Genomic DNA, 15,352 nt, shown 5'->3' with positions numbered 1-15,352 from the left:
TTACCCGGCATCAAAATCAATCCACTTCTAGCACCCATGTAGTGATGACCTCACTGTAGCAGGCCCTACACTCAAGCGTTCATTGGTTGCTGTGCCAAACACAGGGCATTCTCCCGCTAATACCGCTGCTACTGTACGGACGGTTAGTAGGCACATTTAATCCCCGCGGCGATGAGATGGATCCATTCTGCTCCGTCAGAGCCGCCAAGCCAAAGAGCTTGCTTCAAGTGCCTGAGATGCGGAATGGTAAGGTGAAGGGTACGTACCTGCGGGAGAGCGATGCCCGAAAAGGCCAGCAAGCTTCCAGAACACCCACCAAGAGCCAATTGCACACTTTAAGCTTGCGCCAACATCACCAGCTGTCAACGGTTGTAACCTCGAGAGCCAGCAGCGAGATCGTATCCATCTATATACACCATGGCAGAAGACATCATAGCCGACGAAGAACCGTCGTATATCGACTACGAGACCTTCCTCGACCCTGATTTCTCCCCCGCTTCCTTTGCGAATACGCTCGTTGTTTCGACCAATAACCCTAACGATACACCCCTCGACCTCTCTACGCCCCTATCTCGTGTTCTCTTCGATGCTCAAGAGATTGACTCGCATATAGATGTCTTGACGACCCGCTCGGCCGTCCCATTGCTCAGCTATACTCAGGAACAGACACAAGCATCCAAAAACATTGTCGGTGAATTGGATGGCCAGATCCAGAGCTTGAACGACAGCTACCGCCAGCTTGAGAAGGAGGTCATTGATAAACATGCTGAAGCAGATGAGGTCCGACTCGTCGCTCTGCGGCTATGGGAGACTCTGAAGCTTGGTCGCTCGGTTGGACGATGCTTACAGCTTGGTCGACAGCTTGAGGTTCAGCATTCGGAGCTTGACAGCGGAACCGGCAAGGAGGACCATCGGGCATTGGTACGCTGTGCTTACACAATTCTCTCACTACGAGAAGTTCTTGATCGTAAAGCTCCCGGTGAAGAAGGCTTTGGACTCAACCGTGTGGACGCCGTCAAGAGTCTGCAGGATACAGTCATAACTCCCATCGATCGATCAGTCCGCGAGCGGGCGGAGCGCACCATTCGCGAATTCTCCGTGCAGCCAACATCGACCTTTGCACAAGTTGAAGAGATCAAGGCGCGGTCAGCATCTGCTTTGACCGCACTCTACCTGCTATCACCAACCACCGGTTTCAAGCCCGACAAATGGGTTCCAAGGCTGCTGCTTCAGTCTTTGGAAACCTATATACGATCGGCACTACAAGCAAGCATTACGGCATTATCTCGTTCTCTGGGCCAACTACCAACACTGGATAAGGCCTTGGCTGATGTTATGGCCAAGTGTCAAAACGTAGTTTCCCTTGAGGCTGTCCTCGAGACTATAAAGCCACCAGCCCACCCTCTTCTCCCAACCTCCAGCCAACCGACCCAATCGAGCTTACTCCAGTTCCTTCTCGCACATCTTGAGACTGGAAGCCTCGCCTCATTCTTCTGGAGGACCATGGCTAGCAGTCTCGCTACGCGTGTGCAGGATATCATGAATCGTGGAGGTGTCGTAGCTAGAACCCTACGAACGAATAAGAACACGGTTGGAGACGCAATCCGCCAGGCCGTTGTCAAGGGATCTCAGTTACACAGCGCATTGACGGGATCAAAGGCTAGAACGAAGACGGAAGTGAATTGGGACCGAGAGGTCGCTGTGATGGTGGGAAGTGTAGTGAACAATCTTCGATAAACTTGGCAGATCAAAAGCATAGCAGCGATCAGGGCATCACGAGGAGGTCCTCAGCTTGTTTGGATATTCGTACTGTTAATGAATGTGGATTTGTCTATGTGATTCACCAGGACCAAGCATATCTGAGTTGTGATTCAAGCTTGTCGAACCTGTATCTGATTCATGTTCTAATAATAAAAGATCGTCAGGTCGCATTTAACGCCTCTTTGATCAGTCATCAAATGCCAAGTGAGCTCCAATCAGGGCACAAGCTCTCCCCGCATGGAGCAATCTCACGTAAAGAGGACATCTCAATCAAGGGAGGGACTTTGCTTGTTTCAGAATTGCAAACACCTCAAAACATTGTGGACAAAACCTATCATTACAGTATTATTACACCTTCTTATACCCCATTCACCCTAAAGCCAAAACAAACATGGCACCAAATCAAGGCCTCGTTCATCCAAAGGAATACGATATCAAGGATAGCAACGTGGAGCTGATCGGGTCCGATATTGACCATCAAGTCAAGTACAATTCGGCACTTACGGAGCCAGCTTGGAATGATGGCAAAGTTGGCGTCGAGCCTGGGCTACTTATCTGGCGCATTGAGCAATTCGAGGTCATTCCTTGGCCGAAGGAAAAGTACGGCCAGTTCTATGATGGCGATAGCTTTATCGTACTCTTCTCGGAACTGATTGGCAGTAATGATGGTACCGAGAAGCTCGTTCACGACATCTTCTTTTGGCTGGGAAAGCATACGTCACAGGATGAAGCAGGTACCGCGGCGTACAAGACCGTCGAATTGGATGAGTTCCTCAGAGGCTCGGCAACCCAACATCGAGAAATTCAAGAAGCGCCTTCAGATGACTTTCTAGCACTGTTCCCACGAATCTCTATTCGGTCTGGCGGAATTGAGTCTGGGTTCAGACACATGGAAGAAGAAGAGGAACCAAAGCAGACGCTCACCTTGCTGCGTGTGTTTAAGAACCCAGCCGCTGGCGCCAATGGAGTTGTTGTTCACGAAGTCGAGCCCACCTGGATAAGCCTAGACGACACGGATGTCTTTGTGCTGGATGTTGGCGACAAGATCTGGGTATGGCAGGGCAAGGATTGCAGCCCAATGGAGAAGGCCAAGGCAGCTCAGATCGTACATGACATGACTGTCGCAAAACACTCAGAAGTCGAAGTTATTGCACAGACTGAGTCCCGCTCACGACGAATTGTCGATCTTCTCGGCGGCGATGACGAAACACCCCGCGAAGGCTTCCACTGCAAGAAACCCTTTACTCCTCGCACCGCTGACAAAGCGTCCAAGAAGCTGTTCAGACTCAGCGACGCATCAGGACAGCTCTCTTTTGGTCTTGTCAAGGAAGCCGAGCGGATATTGCATGATGACCTGGAGAGCGACGATGTTTTCTTGCTTGATGATGGCGGAAGAGCTATTTGGGTCTGGCAGGGAAGCGGATCGAGCGCCGCTGAGAAGAAGAGCTGGTTCAAGGTTGCGCAGGCATATGTGCGGCATTTGCAGGCAGAGAGTGGACATGAAGATGCATATCTTACGCCTGTGGCTAAGGTTGTTGAAGGTGGCGAGAGTCGGGCATTTACGAGAGCTCTTGCTGCATGAGTGCTTCGCGAGGCTGGTTGAGTCCGACCTGAAGTTGAGTTATGAATATGCTGAAGATTAGTCAACGCCTCTCATTGAAAACGGCAACTTGCATCTTCGCGGAGGATCGACGAAGATATGGTCCAATACTCTTTTGCTGCGATAGTGTGTGTCCAAGCTTTATTGTTTGAAGCCCAGTCAGTTCCCGCTTGAAAGCTTCCACGTCTCTTCACAGAAGGCGTTCTAGAAGCAGGGGTCAAAGGCGCAGGGAAAGTTTAAGCCACCTTATGGGGCTTTTAAGCATATGAGCATGCTCGATACAAGGACTTTTGTTGTCTTAAGAAAAGAAAACTGAACCTCTTGTTGGTGCTTTTGTCTATATACGCCGAGTAGGATTGAGAGGCAGACCTGTGGTATCGGTAAGTGGGCGTTCGCTTGCCCAACAATGTGCATCTTACGAAGGATCGTCGCCTGAGGTGAGATAAGAAGGTGCTGACTGCATGAAAGTCTTAACTCCGTCCGATTTAATGATCTGACGCGTGTTCAGAAGACTTCGCGCTTATTTGAGCCGTTGATTTCTTTAAGCTTTGGCTTCGTTATCGACGTTCCCGAAGTCTAGTGACCTGATACTATTTCCTTGAGAAGCTCATGGTCGAGTCCAACATGGCCATCAATACGCATAGTTTACCTTGTATTGCCGTGGTCATGACATATGCCCTGCCAAACTCAACTGCCACGCCGTGCGGTACTGGTTTCCGAACCGTCTCTCGGCGCACATACGGAAGAATCATCAGTTCGGGGTTGGCATAACCTTGTAGACTTGTACCAGCCATCTTGATCATTCATGGAGCTTGAAACTACACTCATATTTCCCCTCTTTATAGCGTAAACTTTATTCTGTCTATAGCTGGGGACAAACTTGGATGAGAAATGCAACATGAGTGGCAATTGGGCCGCCCGAGTTTCTGGGTTAGCTTTTTTACCAGGGACTGATTGACTCCGATGCTCGCTCCTTGCACTGAACAAGAGAATCTGCCCGTTGCTCAAAGATTATCAATGATTTGTGAGCTTATTCTCTTGGCATGTTGCGGAGCCCGTGAGACAACACTGACGAGGCCCATGTGTATTGTCTGTTAGCGTTGACTGGACCAACAGAATCATGCATGACCACACCACGAGGAACTCTTAAGAGGATACGGTGTGATAGCGCAAATACTAGAGTTGCAGCACATACAAGTCAGTAGTTACAGTGAACAAAACATCAAACAAGAGCCTAATAAAGTGCCTCGTGCAAGAATTATACAAGGGTCGATCGGATAGATAGTGCTAGTCGGCTTGTGGGGATGCAACCCAATGCTAGTGATTCAGCCAATACCAAGCCATGAGAATAACAACCAACCAAGCTTATCTTGGACCTGGCGAATGCACGCCACTTACATGGGGCCACGGAGGCCCATTGCGTACGACGCTCTGAGCGGCTACAGACACTATCGATTTCACTGGCTGCTCGTTCTTGGTGATCGTCATAGAATTCTTTGCGGGTGAATCCGAACCTTCCGCCGGTATCCTACAAGAGGTCCCGCTACCCCCGATGACCCAATTCAACATGTTGAAACTGGAATCTGCATCAGCCTCAATAAACGTTGTAGTTTGTTGGTTGTCGCTGCCGAATCTTGTCAGTGACAACATCGACGGTAAAGCTGCGTCAACTGCATCCACAACAGCATACCAAAAAGCAAACCGATCATAAAGCCACTGGGGATAAAAAATCCTCATATGGTTTTTCTCTCCATCAGCCACAAACCATCGGAATAAATCGAAATGAAGTTTACATCTCTTGTGCTCTCGGCTGCACTCGCGGCTACAGCGCCTCTATCTCGAAGCACTGATGTTCGACTTATCACTTACAACATTCGCCTCGCACCAAACAAGCCCCAATGGGGTGAGGAATTATGGCCCGTTCGTCGTCCACGCTTAACAGCCCAAATAAACTACGAGACTTCTGGAAGACCTGAATCCATTGTGTGCATGCAAGAAGCATTGTATCCGCAAATCCAAGACATCCAACAAGATCTGGGAAGCGAGTGGGACTACTATGGTATCGGCCGCAGAGGCGGCCAAAGTGATGAATTCTCCCCAATCTTCTACCGTCCTTCTGTCTGGAATATTGAGGACAAGAAAACATACTGGCTGAGCGACACGCCTGAGAAAGTTGGTTCCAGGGGATGGGACGCCGCATTTCCAAGGATTGTCACCGTCGCGCGCTTTCAACATGCCGCTACGGGCAATCGCATGGTCTACATGTGCACACATTTCGACCACAAGGGGAAGAGAGCTCGTGCTAATTCGGCAAAACTAATCACTGATATTGCTGAGACCTGGTCTATACTCGACGGTGAGACTATACCTGTCTTTATCGGCGGCGACCTCAACTCCTCCCCCAGCGGTGCGGCTTACAAGCATCTCGCCAAAACCATGAACGACGTGAAGAGCCTTGTCCCTCAGAGTAAGCGCTATGGACATTCGTCGTATACTTACACTGGATTTACTACAGTCCCATGGGACGACATGTACCTCGATCACATTTTCGTGCACGACCCGACCGGTATCGAATTCAAGGCCTTTGCGGTGGTTAACTCGCGATATGAAGATGGGGTCTTTATTTCGGACCATAGGCCGGTGGTGGTGGACGTACGACTAAATCAGGTCAGTCGCAAGCAACGAAGGACAGGGGAGAAAAAGGATGAATTCTAGTAGACCATGATTTCTTTTGTACAACGGCGTTGGGGATAAGTTATGATATGATACCCGTGTGAGATTGTTAGATCTAAATGGAAATCACTCTACCAAACCAAATACTTCTTGCTGGCCTACCAACTACTTGTACTGACGAGCTTCTCTCTCACACCAGTCAGCGAAAGCTTTTGAGAGGCCAGTACCCCCCTCTTGTCCATTCTTCAAAGACACCTTGATGTCATCTGGGATGCATCCGATGCGACCCCAAGGGTAGATCAAGACTCCGTTATTATCGGCGGTGATATCTGGTGACAGCAGTCCGAACAGCTCACTATAAGCTCCATACTTGGGCGCTTTAAACATGAGGCCCTGCATATCGTCAACGCATTTGCCCAAGACGTAGTATGTCCACTTGCCATCATGAAAGACACAGGTCCGGGCATATGGCGCTGAAGCTCCGTCTTCAAGAACCCTGAGTTGACAGCCTACCTCGTTAGCATCGCACTGTCACTCCCATGAGGGCAAACTCACCACTGATATAATTCCTTGCGATCCCAATCGCTGAGAAGTCTCGTGGGCCAAGAGAAGATTACCGGCCTTGCTCATCATATAGTTCTCCATCTGGTCTTTGACCACTTTCGGCTCCTTCTTTACCTCATCCCAGACAAGGCCTCCCTTGGGCGTGCCCATCTGAAGAGTACTTGCAAGCCATACAACTCGAACAGCTCCCTCGCCTGCGACAACCGTGGTCTTCACCAGAAGCTCCTCGAGAAGTCGCGACAGTAGATATCCGCCCAAACAGTTTGTTCCCATCTGCAACTCATGCCTGTGCTCGGTCTTGCTACCCTCAGGAGGCATCATGACACCAGCATTGAGCACTAGACCATCGAGTCTTATTTCTTTAGCGAGAAATTGCTGAGCTGCAGGCTTGATACTTGCGAGGTCGGAAAGGTCAACACATTGCGACTCAAGACGTCCTGTTGAATCAGGAGACGCTGACTGCACCTCTTTTATGGCCGACGTGATCTTGGAATAGTTACGTGCAGCTATGTAAACGATCGCTGAGCGGGAATAGAGAATCTTAGCCAGTTCCAGACCAACACCAGATGTTGCGCCGGTGATGATGTATACCCTGAAGTTCAAGGAGGGTAGGGAAGATTCTGTGAAGGTAGGAGACGGAGGAAAAAGTTGTGTTCGAACAGTCATTCTCTAAGATGAGCTTGATATTGAGGCTATTAGACAGCGATAATGATGATGAGTTCATGGTTTGAGGAGAAGGGCATCGAGGACTTATATATCCATTTTATTTATTGCTTCTGAATGGCATTTGTCACCCTTGTCTATACACAGGGCTATTGACATTATCATTGAGGCTGGGTCGATGTCGAAACTCTGATATTAGCTCGCCTCATAGAAAGTACATGGCCAAGTTCAGGGTCAAGTCGAGGTAATGTGGGCCCCGACACGGTGATGCTCAAATTCGGTCGGAGATGGCCCACGGGATCGGCTTTATGGTATTTTGGCACCTCCAACAGGGGCCGGATTCCCGATGACCCCACCCGCGGGCGTGTAATATCATCGTATTAGATACGCGAGGTTATTATAATTGTAATCATTTCTACAAACTTAGTCAAACATTCTTCTGGACTTACGGGTGCAAGGCCCTGTGGTGAAGCTTGATTGCTTCCGATGCTCAAAATTTAATCCTGTGCTCCAGGCACCGTTTGATAACTTCCTTCAGGCACAGGAACACGAGCGCTCCGAGTGTAAATATGCTCCGCATTCTCCCAACTCAACCCCTCGACACAACCCCCTTTCACCGACAGATATGGCTTGCCTTGGCCGTCCGGCAAGACGCTACGATGTAAGACCCTCACGCCGCACGTCTTGCAAAAGTAGCACTCCAGGGTATTTCCCTCGTCTGTAGGTCGCTTCCAGACTCCCAGCTTGGACAGGACATCTTCAGAGAGAGGCCACATGTCGTCAGCTGGGAAGATGGCTGATGTACCAAAGGCAGAAGCAGATTGTTTCTGACATTCAGTACAATGGCAGCAGTAAACACTGAGGGGTTGGGGTCGTGAGGCTGTGATTTGGACTGCGCCGCACTGGCATTCGATCTTGGGATTCATTATGCTATCGATGTATCAGCAAGAAACCTCACCAAGAACCGGCGTGTCTCACATTGGTTACTAGAATCACGTAAGTTAGGAGATGATAATGGTTGAAAGGACATTTAACACATCGTCAGAGAGATGAGTTTTCTCAAATAACAGGAATCAGCCCAATCTGTCACACTTATCAGCCTCAAAGGCGGTGCATCTATTACCCCGCTCGAGTCTCAAAGCTATCGTGAAAAGGGTTAGAAAAGCATCAATATCATCTTTGCTTTCTCACATCTCCCTCAGAAACTGCCCGAACGGCGACTGAATCTCTCCAACTCCGACAGCACCAGTACGCAACTGAGGCCACGGCTCCCAACCAATAAGAGCCACGCCCGGTTAGCTCAATCGGTAGAGCGTGAGACTCTTACGAGTACGCGATCTCAAGGTTGCGGGTTCGACCCCCGCATCGGGCTGTTCCTATAATTCGATTGCGAGCGTTTGCGAGGCTTTCTTTTTTGCAAGTTTCCGTAAAGTTGCGCTGGGAAGTTCTCTCATTGCTGGGATTTCCGAAGGTTCTGAAACGTCGCTGAACCAGTCGAAGTTGAGTGAGGACTGCACGGCCCCACTCTTCAGCCAGATTTTCCGCTCTTTGACGTCACAGTCGCTGTTATTGTTGCCTGCAACACCACATGTAATCTGTAAGCCCCTCTTGGTGATGCCTTCAAGAACCTCCATCACTGCATATCAATCGTCAAAATGCCCTCCAACGGCTCGTATCAGAACTCAAACCATCCTCATGCAGGACCTTGGACAGGCCCAATCCATCGGCCGTGGCTGTACCTCAAGAGGGCCGGCGTTGCCGCGTCGTATCCTTTACGTGGCATCTGGTTCTTCATTCAAAACCGCGAGTTCTGGCCACTCCTGCTGGGAAGGATCCTGCCAATATCATTAATCTCGTTCTTGGTGTACCTTTTACTCTTCACGTTTGCCTTCTTGCCCCAGTATGCTTTCTTAGCGATCTTCCATGGCTGGGGCGCGTGGGTCAATGCTGTGGTACTGGTACTAGGCGAAGGATTGGTCATCATCCAGGGTCTGTTCGAGGGCTTCTTCGTTGACGAATGTCGAGTGGATGTATTTGATGTAAGTAATTGGACTGAGAAACGGTTGTTATTTGTAGTTCAGTGACTAACAATTGTAGGCGGCCCTCATCAAGCTTGGACATAGGGATCTTGTTGCACCACAGCGAATCCTATTCTTAGACGCACCGAACCCGGTCAGAATGCTCGGAAAGCCCACTACTGCTGCCATCTACACTCCATGGAGCATCATCCAGATTGTTGAGCTCATTGTCTTCCTGCCGCTCAACCTTGTTCCAGTTGTTGGCACGCCTGCCTTTATCATCATCACCGGAACTCGACTCGGCAAGCTCGCTCATTATCGCTGGTTCCAGATCAAGGGTTTCTCAAAGGCTGAGCAGAAGAAGGCATTGAGGGATCGCGCCTGGGAGTATGTTTGGTTCGGCACAGTCGCCATGATTCTTGAACTCATCCCTGTCTTGTCGCTCTTCTTTCTCCTGACAACTACAGCTGGTGCAGCTCAGTGGACGGCTCGGATCGAGGAGGAGAGTAGGAGCCCTGCTGAGAATACTGCTGCGAACGGTCAGACGTACCAAGATGATGCCCACGAGGACCCTCACCCCGATGCACCTCCCCCTTACACTGATTATTCCGATGATGTAGTATGAGCCAAGGATAATGAATTACCATGATATGAGTTTAATGTTATCTTGATTGTCTATTTCACCGACCTGCCATTGGGTTCGACAACTGGGCTCGATGCCAGTGTACTCATATTCTCTGCGCATGAGCCCCTTCCATTATTCTGACCACACCTAGCACATTCCCTTCACCGGAAGCAGCATCTCCAAAATGGAAGGCCTGCTGGGATCCAGAATGACTGAGGCACCAAACCTTGCATGCCTGCCTGCTGAGTGCTTCCCTCGCGAGAAATCGTCCCATCTTGCGTGGCGTTCCAGGTGCAGGACACTGCCAACAGCTGGGGAACAGGAAGGAACACTGGCTGCTGAATTTCGACTCGCTCAAGAGCCCATGTGGTGACTTTAACTGAGTTCCATGTGTTCGAAGTTCAAGTTACTAGTGAAGCATCACATCACATTCTTAGAACTTGAATAGATGGACATCTTACAATAGCAATAGAGACTAACTTAACATTAAATTGGATTACCGCATGCAAGTACAAAGTTAGACCTAGTTCTCACATTGATTGATGCGCCTGCCTCTTTGGTTGATCTGGTCCAATAGGGGGACAACTGCCGGCTGGCAACTGCCTCACGCAGTGCCCGTACTCCTTCCTCCTCTCGTCGTGACTTCCTTACCCTCTGGCTCGCGCAACTCCTCAACGCGTCATCCCCAACATTCTGCCGCTCCAGAAGGAAGGAACTCCTGCCCTCGTCCCCCTCCGCCCCGGCACCCGCCGTACATATCCTTCTCCTCTCGATCTCGTTTCCAAAATTTCTTCTTCTCTTCTTCATCTCACCTCATCTCCTTTTCTCTTCATCCTCAATCCTCCTCATCTCGAGAAGAAGCATCTTCTCAGTTCTCTCGTTTCCGTTGCATTCGTCTTCAAGCTCTCTCTTCTCAGCTTTTCTGGCAAAGCATTTTACACTTGCCCACCAACAGCAATCATCCCACACCTTCTCTTCTCCGTGTACACGCCACTCAACCGCTCGACTTTCTCCACGTCGAAGTTGATCACCCAAGATGCGTATCGCCGCGTCTCTCGGGGTCCTTGTGGCCACCAGTCTCTTGGGTCATACTGCCGCTCAGGCAACTGACTACGGGTAAGTTACAACGCGCCGCTCATCTTTGTCCCTGACTAACCTTGAATGACAGAAACCCCAACGGAAGCCCAGTTGGTAGCTCGCCTGGTGGTTCTAGCAACATCATTCCTGGCAACACCGACGGGTCTGGTAACCCTTCCTACCCAAGCAACGCTGCTGGAAACGTTCCTGGCTCCTTGCCCAGCAGCGCCGGCCCCGGCTCTACCGACGGTGGCTCTGACGGTCTCCCCCCTAATGGACCTAGTGGTGTCCCTGGTGGTGTTCCGGGAAACCTTCCTGGTAGCTCTTCTCTCAATATCCCTGGTGCTGGTTCAGTTATTGTTCCTGGCAGCTTTCCTACCAATGCACCTCAGAACATCCCTGGCTCACCCGGTTCTCCCAACGCTGGTGTCTCTGACGTCCCCACCTGTTCTCTCCGCTCCACAAAGACTGTTGTTGTCACTGTCTACCCAACAGACACTCAGGACGGACAAGATTTCCCCTGGCCTGACGATTCGGATTCTGATGGCTCAGAATTCCTATCAGCCCTCCCTACCAAGCCTGCAGATTTCACTTCTCTGATGCCTGCATCTTCTGTTCCTCCTTTCACCACGCTGACCCTCGACATTTGGGGTCCCGATGGTAGCCCTTCAAGCTCTGGTACAGGATCTGGTGATAGTAGCAACCCCGAAGATGGTAACAGCGTCGGTGGTGCCAACGATCCTAGTGATGATTCCGACAGCTCAAACTCCGGCTCCAACTCTGGGTCTGACTCGGGTGTTAGCAACAGTTCTGGGCCAGATGGTGAGAATAGCTTTCAGAACGGACCCGATTCCCCATCCTTCTCCCAGACCCCCGGTTCCAATGGTGCTCCTGGATATTCTGATGGTGCTTCTGGTGATGACACCTCTGTGGGTTTCTCTGGAGCTTCTGGTGCCAACACAGCTGCCCCCATCCCTTTCCCGACACCTGGCTCCCCAAGCAATGGTGGTGTACCAGGCAGTCAGCCCCAATTCCCTTCCGCTGTGCCTCCCCAAGAGGCGAGCGACAGTCTCCCTGTCACCACTCAAGCTGGCCCTCAAGGTCAAGGCGAGAACTCCCCATGGTTCACCAACGTCCCAGGTGGAACTGATGCCGGCCAACCTACCCCCTCTTTCATCACTATCACTGGTCAAGACGGACTACCCACTATTGTCAGCAGCGGAAGCAATGTTGGCCCCGGCCAAGAACAGCCTTCAGCTACTCCAGGTTTCACCCAGAGTGGCAACAACCCGGGCTTCCCAGGTGGAGTTCCTACAGGATTTCCACTCCCCCCTGCCGTATCTGCTGGTATCCCTGGCTCACAGGGTCCTTCCAACTCCCAGGCTGGATCTCTTCCTGGCAGCGAACCTGAGGGGGGAATCACTACTTGTGCAACATTCACCATCACTGGCACTGACGGCCTTCCTACAGTGATTGACTCAACGTGGGTTGTCCCTTCCAGCACACCTTCCTTTGAGGACTCCTCACAACTTCCTGTAACTGGCGTTCCCCAGGCCTCACTTTCTGGCATTCCAATTGATGTTGGTAGCATTCCCGCTGGTCTAATTTCTGCACCAGGTATGCCTCAGGATGGGCTTGGAGGCTCTGGCTCATCAACATGCACAAGCTACACCATCATTGGCATTGATGGGCTTCCCACGGTGGTCCACTCCACTTGGGCTGTTCCTGTAACTGGATCTGACTCTGACTCTGGACATTCATCTGGCTCTCGTGGCTCAGACTCTCCAGGAGGCTTCTTGACCATTTCCGGCCTATCAACCTTCGGCCCTGATGATATTCCAGGGTCCCTTTCTACAACATCCAACTTGGGCGGCGCTATCCCTATCACCACTTCCACAAGTTACACTATCATTGGTACCGATGGTCTTCCTACAGTTGTGGGCACCACATTGGCCATTCCTGGACCGACAAACACTGACCCCAGTATCAGCATTGGCACCGAAGGGCCATCGTGGGCTTCGGATTCTCTACCCAACGGTGCCACACCTACCATAACCATGCAGACCACTGGAGCTCCTGAACTACACTCTTCTGGCCCGTCTGATGCCTCTGGATCAGATGATGGAAGCGAAGGCATTACCACTTGTACCAGCTACACTATCATTGGACCCGATGGTCTCCCAACTATTGTCGATTCGACCTGGGTTATCCCCGGATCTGCCGACACTCAATCCGAATCACCTGGCAATCCTTCTTTTGTCTCCGACTCACTCACGTCTGGCCTACCCACTGGGAATCCTGGTCCAGTGACATCCTTCCCAAATCTCCCTTCCGATGGCAATGATGTTGGCGTGCCTGGCCTCACCACCTGCATTACCTACACAGTCATTGGAACAGATGGCCTTCTAACGGTTGTTGATTCGACATTTGTCGTTCCCACTGGTACTGCAACTCCTGCTGGAACAAGCCTTACTGATGGCCAAGCTGATTCATCTCTTGGTTCTCCTGAAGCATTCACCACTATCACAACTGCTGTCGTACTTGGCCCTGATGGAAAGCCGACACCAACTGAGCAGACCATAGTCTTCAGTGACTCTTCTGCGCTCGGCATTTCTGCTGATGTTTCCCAAGGAACTTCTTCTGGCATTACACCCCCATCTAACTCTGAGCCTATCCTCACTACAGGAGGCCTGGGCCCTCTTTCTACCAGTATCCCAACTCTCAACGGCTACAATGACGGAATGCCTGAAGAGTCCATGTCGGTTATGCTCACCGATGCTAGCGCCGATGCGCAGGGTACTTCTGATTCCGGTACAACCACTGGAACTTTCACTTGGACTGTTACTTCTGTTGTCGACACTTCAAATGGTCCCATGTTTTCAGATGGTGCAGAGCAACCTCCCTTCACCAGTAAACCATCAGGTGACGGTTCTTCTGATCAGCTTCCCCAGACTGCGTATGGTCCTGTTGCAAGCGAGAACACTCTCTGGCCTCTTTCTGCAGGCACAGCCACTCTACAGACCACTACCTGGACCAATGTCATCGAGGATGAGACCACTTCTTACACAATCGACTATCCTCTCACCACTCTTGCCACCGTCGCTGTTCACCGAAAGCGGTTCTTTCGCCGCCAAGGCATGTCTTGGTCTAACTCTACTGCCTCTGACTCCAGTGTGACTTCTCCCACGGCCACAGAAACGTCTTCCAAGGCCAGTTCTCCTTCCATCTGTGCAACAGGAAGAAGCATTGGAAATACCACCATTGATGTAAGTCGTCATCTACTCACATATAGTTCTTTGTTAATCTTTTTCAGTTCGATAACTCCAAGCCCGGGCCTCTCTTCAACCCCGTTGAGAACATCTGGTTTTCAGGAGGTTTCCTTATCGCACCCCCTTCCTCTAGGCAATCTCAACCATACATCCCTACTTCTGGTGGTCAGCTGGTGGAGTTTGTTCCCCCAGCACTCTCCAATACAACATCTACGATCTCAGGAAACGTCGCCCAGATTGGCGTAGGCCCCCACGCCGCCAGTCCTTGCTTCCGATTCGACCTCTTTGGAGCCAGCCTTGGATGTGATGCAAGTGGAGACGAGAAGTGGTGCGAGTTTGAGATCTCAGCCTACCGCTGGAATGAGACTTCGTCTACCGAAGAGTCCATCGCTTGGTCGGAAACCAAGCAAGTACCGGCTTGTCCAACATTTTCCGAGGGCGGCTACGAGCTGACCCGCGTTGACTTGGTTGGCTATACAGACCTCTCCTCGGTTCTGATCACCGTGCGCGTTTCTCAAAATCTCCGTGTCTGGTGGGGTGATGACTTCCGTGTCGGCTGGACTGACAACAGCTGTATCGCTGCCTCTTGCCGTACCAACGTCCCATCTCAGTTTGTCAAGCGGGAGACTGTTCTCTCTGCCCTTCGACAAGGTGTCTACCAGTGGACGCCTCATGAGCTCAAGCGTCTGGAAGACAGTCTGGTTTAGGAATCTGCCAACTGAAGAATGTCGCGATGCAACGAACTCTATTTGTATTGAAAGATGGCGCTTTCATGTCGAGCGATTTGCTCTGTATTATTGTCACAATTTGAAACTCATTTTCTTGGACGGGAGGTGTAATGGTTGATACTGGGACATGGGTTTACTTGAGAGGTAGTTAGATGGATGGGAAAGCATCATGTCAGATATGATCGGATAACCCTTGTTTGCCCAAGTAATTGAGATAAAGATGTATCAACTCCCTGCATCTCAATGCGTGCCCGTAAAACGATGTTGACTGGTAAAAGTTTATGGTGATATACGTTTGTGAGATAAGGCAGGGGACAGCAGCCTGACTGGAAAGTCCCTTATCATTTCTTCCCTGTTCAGAATGGCTTTGAGGG

The 15,352-nt window shown here is 50.7% G+C and overlaps 7 protein-coding genes and 1 non-coding gene across 11 annotated transcripts; 6 read left to right on the top strand and 2 right to left on the bottom strand.

Moving 5' to 3' along the window:
• Nucleotides 1-417: 417 nt before the first annotated feature.
• FOIG_14453 (uncharacterized protein) lies at nt 418-1,737 on the top strand (the record flags this gene model as incomplete). Its single annotated transcript, XM_031215701.1, has 1 exon — nt 418-1,737. One exon carries the CDS (start codon nt 418-420, stop codon nt 1,735-1,737), a length of 1,320 nt encoding a protein of 439 aa, XP_031054586.1.
• Nucleotides 1,738-2,152: 415 nt separating this feature from the next.
• On the top strand, nt 2,153-3,343 carry FOIG_14452 (gelsolin; the record flags this gene model as incomplete). Its single annotated transcript, XM_031215700.1, has 1 exon — nt 2,153-3,343. One exon carries the CDS (start codon nt 2,153-2,155, stop codon nt 3,341-3,343), a length of 1,191 nt encoding a protein of 396 aa, XP_031054585.1.
• A 1,461-nt stretch (nt 3,344-4,804) lies between these two features.
• Nucleotides 4,805-7,233, top strand: FOIG_14451 (uncharacterized protein). Of its 2 annotated transcripts, XM_031215698.1 has the most exons (2): nt 4,805-6,028; nt 6,234-7,233. In XM_031215698.1, exons 1-2 carry the CDS (start codon nt 5,144-5,146, stop codon nt 6,330-6,332), a joined length of 984 nt encoding a protein of 327 aa, XP_031054583.1. In that variant the 5' UTR covers nt 4,805-5,143; the 3' UTR covers nt 6,333-7,233. The 2 variants fall into 2 exon arrangements, with proteins under 2 accessions (XP_031054583.1, XP_031054584.1); XM_031215699.1 differs by having other exon boundaries at nt 4,805-7,233.
• Nucleotides 4,858-7,550, bottom strand: FOIG_14450 (uncharacterized protein). Of its 3 annotated transcripts, XM_031215695.1 has the most exons (3): nt 6,590-7,550; nt 6,475-6,543; nt 4,858-6,427 (listed from the first exon to the last, which is right to left on the bottom strand). In XM_031215695.1, exons 1-3 carry the CDS (start codon nt 7,262-7,264, stop codon nt 6,200-6,202), a joined length of 972 nt encoding a protein of 323 aa, XP_031054580.1. In that variant the 5' UTR covers nt 7,265-7,550; the 3' UTR covers nt 4,858-6,199. The 3 variants fall into 3 exon arrangements, with proteins under 3 accessions (XP_031054580.1, XP_031054582.1, XP_031054581.1); XM_031215697.1 differs by having other exon boundaries at nt 6,475-7,550; XM_031215696.1 differs by having other exon boundaries at nt 4,858-6,543.
• A 67-nt stretch (nt 7,551-7,617) lies between these two features.
• On the bottom strand, nt 7,618-8,561 carry FOIG_14449 (uncharacterized protein). Its single transcript, XM_031215694.1, has 2 exons — nt 8,240-8,561; nt 7,618-8,191 (listed from the first exon to the last, which is right to left on the bottom strand). Exon 2 carries the CDS (start codon nt 8,185-8,187, stop codon nt 7,759-7,761), a length of 429 nt encoding a protein of 142 aa, XP_031054579.1. The 5' UTR covers nt 8,188-8,191; nt 8,240-8,561; the 3' UTR covers nt 7,618-7,758.
• On the top strand, nt 8,551-8,633 carry FOIG_14448. Its single transcript has one exon. It is a non-coding gene; the product is annotated as a tRNA-Lys (tRNA).
• A 12-nt stretch (nt 8,634-8,645) lies between these two features.
• Nucleotides 8,646-10,655, top strand: FOIG_14447 (uncharacterized protein). The gene is made up of 2 exons (XM_031215693.1): nt 8,646-9,300; nt 9,359-10,655. Exons 1-2 carry the CDS (start codon nt 8,917-8,919, stop codon nt 9,902-9,904), a joined length of 930 nt encoding a protein of 309 aa, XP_031054578.1. The 5' UTR covers nt 8,646-8,916; the 3' UTR covers nt 9,905-10,655.
• A 176-nt stretch (nt 10,656-10,831) lies between these two features.
• Nucleotides 10,832-15,334, top strand: FOIG_14446 (uncharacterized protein). The gene is made up of 3 exons (XM_031215692.1): nt 10,832-11,020; nt 11,073-14,247; nt 14,295-15,334. The coding sequence occupies exons 1-3, from the start codon at nt 10,941-10,943 to the stop codon at nt 14,955-14,957; spliced, it is 3,918 nt and encodes a 1,305-aa protein (XP_031054577.1). The 5' UTR covers nt 10,832-10,940; the 3' UTR covers nt 14,958-15,334.
• Nucleotides 15,335-15,352: the final 18 nt, after the last annotated feature.

The sequence above is a fragment of the Fusarium odoratissimum genome, assembly GCF_000260195.1.
Source record: "Fusarium odoratissimum NRRL 54006 unplaced genomic scaffold supercont1.41, whole genome shotgun sequence".
Taxonomy (NCBI): Eukaryota; Fungi; Ascomycota; class Sordariomycetes; order Hypocreales; family Nectriaceae; genus Fusarium; species Fusarium odoratissimum.
This window is presented reverse-complemented; position numbering and strand designations above follow the sequence as displayed.